Here is a 6,846-nt window from a genome sequence, read left to right on the forward strand (position 1 = left end):
ATGCCGTAAGTGAACCAATTACCAATATCATTGTACTAATTTATTTCTCTTTTTTGGTCAAATAGATTGAATATTATTAGAGGGTGTGTGGATTGGAGTGGATTAACTTATAAGTTCTTTTTAACTTTTTAGAATGTTTGATAAAATAGAAAAGTATTTAAAATAAATTAAAAATTACTTAAAATAATTCAAAAATTCAAGGTTGGGAAACCTAATTTATTGCTTTTAGCTTAAAAGCTACTTAGCTTTGATCCAATATATTACCTTTTTATCTCTTATATTTTTTTATAACTTCTAAAATATCTGCTAGTAATCCAAAAATCCCCTACCCCACCATCCTTTTTTCTTCTTCTTCTTCTCCTCCATTGATTAAACTGAAGTCATTCTTTCGTTTTTATGTTTTCTGTCATGCAACTTTTTTCTACTTGATTGCCTCATTTAATTGGAAAGAACTGTGAGCAAGCAGTTAACCTCCACCTTTGGTATTAATAATTTGTTGTTACAGTTAATAATATTTCTTTAGTTAAAAAATATTTATAACCAAGTTTACAATTTAAATTGAATTGAGATGTAAATTAAAATTTTGCAATAATCAATTTAGTTTTGTGTTAACGGCTTTAAGGTAATTTTAGTCATTTTAACATAAATATTACTTATCAAACACTTCTATCCAAACAAGAAACTATTTATTTAATAAAATCAGTTCAAGCACTTACAAAATACTTTTCAATATTTGATGCTTAAAAATTACTTTTTTTTTAAGCCAATCCAAACGGGCTCTTAGTCAAATATGTACCACCAAAGGGGTTTAAGTGCAAACAAATTCCCACAACTCATCATTCCATTTGAAAATAAGAAGTCGTAGACGCCACAAATCTTTGACAAGTCTAAATTTTTGGAGCGATAGCGTATGAAACTCAAATTAATCTACGTAGTAAATTTCAAATATTAGATAGTTACATTAAAAAGTAAAGTAAAATGATAACAATTATATATAGTTAAAATATACAATATTGTTGGAGAATATTCCTATTTACCGGAAAAGAAAAAATCAACTCGAAATTATCAAGTAAGCTTTGCCCGCCCCCCCCCCCCCCCCCAACCCCGCCGGCTCCCAACCCACAGACACATCAGTAAAAGAAAATAAAGAAAGAAGAATAAGAAGACGACGACTATCATACTATATGTACACGGACCTAACAATTAGTAAAGTTTAAGTTTTATATATAATGATGGATTTAAGTTTTATATATAATGATGGTGAACGAAAATTTACCTAATTATGACATTTATAACGTTATTTTTATGATAAATTACCCATTAGTGTCTCCTAAAATATGGTGACCAGCCTATTAGTATATTATAGGCTAAAATACATTCATGTAAAAGTTAAATCAAAAGTTAAATCTTTGGGTTGAATGTCTGAATGATTACTCGACGTATAGTAAAAGAGTACGATGCTTAGATGTTATTAAGGACGTCTCTAATATTTAAATGTTAGAGATTGAAGAATAATCATATTTTTTTAGTTAAATGTTATTAAGAGCATCTCTTATATAGTCAACCAATTTTAAGCTGGCCGGGTTAAAAAATTGGGTTAGGTTTAGGTTGGGTTGGGTCCTAAATAAATTTAAATATTGATTTTGATTTTTTAAATATTATTTTCCTAAAAACTTACAATTGCTACGTCATTAAATAGGTATCGAAAATTATATTTCCGGCTAAAATGACCATGAAAACTAATTAAGTGACTCTAGTGGCCAATTAGTATAAGTTGAATGACATTCAATTCTTAAATCTTTATATACTCCGTATCATCACAAAACCTTATAGTCTAGTAAGTAATACCTGTGAAAATATTCCATACATTCGTCTCAATTCTCCGTGTCTACATCCCCCTCTTTCCCTTTCCTAATTCCCCCATGGAATAAAAATGGTTTTCCTTACAACTTAAACCCAAACAAGCCGAATATGAGGAATACTACTCCTCCTGACCTAGCGAAAACGTTTTTGTTTTTAGGCTTTGTCTTCTAATCAAGAGATCAATTATAATAACTCAAGCCCATGATACTTCGTAACATCAATGGCATTCAATAATATTCACTATCAAACAAAAGTGATAAAGATCAATGCATTTTGATCGATTTAAATTGAACATGACCCACGTGCTAGACATGTACAGCACAAGACCAAATTTTCTTGCCCTTGGTACTGATCAAACAAAACTATCCATGTTTAATTTGTAAGACCAAACAAAAATCCTACAGACACCCTAATAAATAAAATAAAGTGTCAGAATTAAAAAAAATTACTAAGGAGATTCAAAATATAAGCTAATAAACACATGAAGATATCAAGGATATATATAAAATTTTGACCTTGATATGTCGAGCTAACTCAAATTGCTGGTCTTTAATTTTTTTTCCTTCGTCTAATATCTCGAGATTCTGGGTTCGAACCCCTGCTAAGTGAAAAAAAATAAAAAAATCACAAGGCAGAGTTTCGTAGTAAAATTAGGCCAATTCGGGCAAAAGTTAGGCCTTAAGGCAAGCCCAAAATTATGCCTTAAGGCAAACCTCTGCCTTAATGCCTAATTTTGGGTAAATGTTAGGCCTTAAGGCCGAGGTTTCGCGAAAGCCTTGCCTTGGATTTTTTTTTTTTTACTGAGCGGGGGTTCGAACCTAGAATTTCTGGGTATTTTCGGCTACTTTTTTAAGCGAGGGCCAAAAATTATAGACCAACGCCTTTGAAGGACAATCCACGCAAAAAAAATGTTTCACCAAATCATTGACTCTGAGTATTAATTCTTGGGCTAAAACAGTCTAAAGATACCCTTAACATGATGTGATATAAGTTAACACCTTATAAGTAACGTATTTGTTTTTTCAATTATCAATATGGATTTTATTTATACATCAACAACAATATTTATATATATAATGCAATTTTTTAACGGAGGAAATTCAAATGGACCCTTCAGCCCCTAGCTCCGCAAAAGTCTTGTTTCAATTATTAACTTTTGTCCTCTTCAAACATATTTAGAGGGGTGAAACACTTGTCGACATATTTTAAGAATCTTGATCAACTTTATATTATAATAAGCTAAAATCATCAAAAGTACGATTGCTGTTTTTGTTTATCCAAAAAAGAAAATTACTAATTGGACAGTGGATTTATACCCCACATCTTAATAGTTCCAAAATAGGTGACAAAATTCCGAACCCACTTAAAGACAACACAAATTCCAAAAGACCACTCAAATCCACGTGTAGAAGAGCATATTGTCATCCCTATATATTCCAAGGAACAATCCCGAAAAAACCATGTAACTAATAATTCCCTCCTCCAAATTAAAGTCCAAAATAATGACTACTACTCTTCAAGAAGCGTACAAAGAAAACCCTGTTAAACTTCAACACATTCTCCCCATAGATTTTCATTCAGTTCAAAAAGTTCCAGACTCTCATCTATGGCCTAAAATCAATAATTTCCCATCAAATGTTGATGAAAAAACCCCTAATGTTCCAATAATTGATCTTTTGGCCCCCAATGTTGTGGAACTTATAGGCCATGCATGCAAAACATGGGGAGTATTTCAAGTTGTTAACCATGGAGTTAGTTCAAAACTTCTTGATGAAGTTGAATCTCAGGCAAGGCGATTATTCGCCTTGCCAGCAGAACACAAGGTGAGGGTCTTAAGATCGGCTGGTGGCACCACCGGCTATGGCGCCGCTCGGATTACGCCGTTTTTCTCGAAGTTTATGTGGCATGAAGGGTTCACCATTATGGGATCTCCACTTGATCATGCTAGGGAACTTTGGCCCCATGACTATCAATATTTTTGGTGAGTCCATGCATGAATTGATCTCATGTGAACGTATATTAAGGGTGTGTTTGGTATGCAGAAATATATTTTTCAATTTTAACAAAAGATTGGATTTAGCCTACAAATAAAAAGAATATTTTAGCCGGGCCAATTATCATGATTGGTGTCTCTCTTTAGATGTTTATAGTTTTTTAACTTAATGTAGGACGCTCCTAGATAATAATACATTATCATCCTCTACCTCCATTAAAAAAAGCTACTCATCAATCCACGATCTTTATAACACTCTTTGGGCTTGTTTGATACAAGGGATAAGCGATAAATAGTTCCGGGAGTAAATTTGAGGTGAGTTTATTTCACCTTTGGTTGGAAACAAATCGCGGTATAACTAATCCCGAGATTAGTTATCCCGGATTGTAGTGTTATTTTATATCTGTGGGATGGTGGAATAACTAATCCCAGAATAAGTAATACTGGGATAACTTGTTTCCCAACCACACGACCCCTTTTAGTTTAATTTAAAACATCTTAAAACTATTTATCACCATTTTGTGAATAGTTTTATATAATACAACATCCGCAAGCTTCTATATAATTAGAAGGCATGCAGGGAAGGGAAGCGAAGGGATTTGATTCTCATTTGTCGAAAAATTATGCTATTAAAAGATTTTTGAATATCTTTTACATTAGAGAAATACAAGTTCAAATCTAAGGTGTGACATTCATGTATTCTTTTAGAATCACCTTACCAGAATTTCTTTCTCCATCGTTGCTGTTTAATTTGCTACTACTTAATGTTGAAGTGTGTAACTATTTTATCAAAAGGGAGAGCATAAATTGTAAATTCTTTTTGATAATGAGCATCGGTGAGACTCGAATACTAGACTTTTGTTCTGATATCATGTCGAAATTTGTTACCATCTCATCTAAAAACTTAAGTTGTTAGAGAGAGCATACATTTATTTATTCAGTTATATATATTATATATTCTCAACAGTACTCAATACTAACATTATGGTTTTTTATTTATTTATTTATTTATTTATTTATTTTTGTCGTAGCAGTGATATGATGGAAAATTATCAAAAGGAGATGAAGGCTCTAGCATACCAACTCTGGCTGCTTATCTTAAAATACTTAGAAGCATCTCAAGAAGATTTAAATTCTGAATTAATAGGAGCCTTGCAATTAAATTCATATCCATGTTGCCCTAACCCTAACCATGCAATAGGGTTAGCTCCTCATACAGATTCATTATTCCTCACAATCCTCCATCAAACCAGTAACACAAATGGTCTTCAATTCTTGAAACAAGGCCATGGATGGACCTCAATTTCTCCGGTTTCCGATAATGCCCTCATCGTTAACGTAGGTGATCTTCTGCATATACTCTCTAATGGTGAATTCCCAACAGTTTATCATCGTGTTCTTGTCAATCAGACTAAGCATAGGGTTTCTTTGGCATATTTTTATGGGCCTCCAGCTGATTCTCTAGTTGTTCCATTGATTTCTTCTAAGGATACTATTGGTGGTGTTATTCCAAGATATAGATCGTTGACAGTGAAAGAGTATATTAGCCTCAAGGCTAAGCATCTTGAGAAGGCCTTCTCTTTGATTAGATTTTGATCAAGAAAAATATGTCTTGATGTAGTTACATATCCTGGAAACTTGTTTGTAATTTATAATTTAAGTGTACTAAAATCAAATCCAGCGGGGATCTTTACTCAAGTAGCCGGACAGATTGATTGTTTACTTTTCTTAGCTGGTATACATAGATTATACACAGTTATACACATATTATACATGAATTATATACATAATATACATATGCCGACTACTATTAGTTTAAGTGATTGGGTGGGAAATTGTTTAGGTTAATTAATTTTTTAATCCTTTGAATTTGATGTTTATGGATTCCTACAATGATCTCAACTTGATACTCTAGTTTACAATAATAGTTGGATTTTCATTCAAATATATATACATATTTAGTAAGTTTCCTATAATAGATATATAAAACAAAAGCTATACTAAGTTCTCGTAAATCGTAACTAACACTGTAGATCCTCGCCAGGGGCGGGTTTAGCATATTATATGGGGATTCTGGGGAATCCCCATGTATTTATGCGGATTCCGTATTTGTATTGAAAAATTCAGTAAATATATAACAAATACGACTTGAAAACCAACTAACAAAGTGTGTTGTTGGTTTAGTGGCACAAAAGGAACTCTTAAAGCTTTGCCTCTTTTGGCCAAGGGTTCGAATCATCTGTAGGTCTTTATGTTTTTGTCTTTTTATATTTTTAATTTGAAGGGTCGGAACCCACACGCATCAAATTCTGGACCCGATCCTCGCCATAATATCTATATCTATGCTGAAACATATGTGCATTATCTATATATATTTATAAGATTAGCAAATTATGTTTCTAGAATAAGATTCTCTATAAAGGTAACAATAAAAAAAAGTATCATTTGAACCAAGACTTTATCCTTCAAAACAAGTGGTTAAATTTCCTTCTTATCCTCTCCCTGTTTGCTACAATTAATTTTCCATCTAATTGACAAAATTTTCAGCATTTCGCTTTTAGAGAAACAAAAATAGTTTAGTGATTTATTATTACAAAATAAAGAAAAATAACCTCAATAAGATAAATTTAAAAATTTACTCATTTCCATCTTGGCATATCTATCTTTTGGAGCAACATTGGAGAAAAGACAAAGATGCTCTGGAATTGCGTAATTTAATTGAATAGCTCTTGTCGAATCACGTCTCATAAGTCCAAAATATATCACTTCTAACCTAGTCGTAGGTATCTGTCTAGTTTCATATCATATGAGGAATAATGCAGCACACTATGAAATTTTGTCAATTACGGAAAGAACAAAGAAATTGAAGAGTTGATGGATGTGACAAAAAAAATCTGCTCCCTCCGTCCTAATTTATATGACACTTTTTATTTTTTTAGAATAAATTTAACTAAACTTTGAAAATAAATTGAATTAGATTAACTTAATAT

General features: G+C 32.1%; 1 protein-coding gene across 2 annotated transcripts; it reads left to right on the forward strand.

Moving 5' to 3' along the window:
- The first annotated feature begins 3,313 nt into the window (after nt 1-3,313).
- On the forward strand, nt 3,314-5,675 carry LOC132640373 (gibberellin 3-beta-dioxygenase 1-like). 2 transcript variants are annotated; one of them, XM_060356951.1, is made up of 2 exons: nt 3,314-3,844; nt 4,888-5,675. In XM_060356951.1, the coding sequence occupies exons 1-2, from the start codon at nt 3,366-3,368 to the stop codon at nt 5,450-5,452; spliced, it is 1,044 nt and encodes a 347-aa protein (XP_060212934.1). In that variant the 5' UTR covers nt 3,314-3,365; the 3' UTR covers nt 5,453-5,675. The 2 variants fall into 2 exon arrangements, with proteins under 2 accessions (XP_060212934.1, XP_060212935.1); XM_060356952.1 differs by having other exon boundaries at nt 3,316-3,844; nt 4,891-5,675.
- Nucleotides 5,676-6,846: the final 1,171 nt, after the last annotated feature.

Source organism: Lycium barbarum, chromosome 5 (genome assembly GCF_019175385.1).
Source record: "Lycium barbarum isolate Lr01 chromosome 5, ASM1917538v2, whole genome shotgun sequence".
NCBI lineage: Eukaryota > Viridiplantae > Streptophyta > Magnoliopsida > Solanales > Solanaceae > Lycium > Lycium barbarum.

What these genes read in the sequence shown, in the direction of transcription:
- LOC132640373 (XM_060356951.1), top strand. Translation starts at nt 3,366, where the DNA reads ATGACTACTACTCTTCAAGAAGCGTACAAAGAAAACCCTGTTAAACTT. An exon ending in CATGACTATCAATATTTTTG is followed by an intron (nt 3,845 to 4,887) that starts GTGAGTCCATGC and finishes TTTTTGTCGTAG; the next exon opens with CAGTGATATGATGGAAAATT.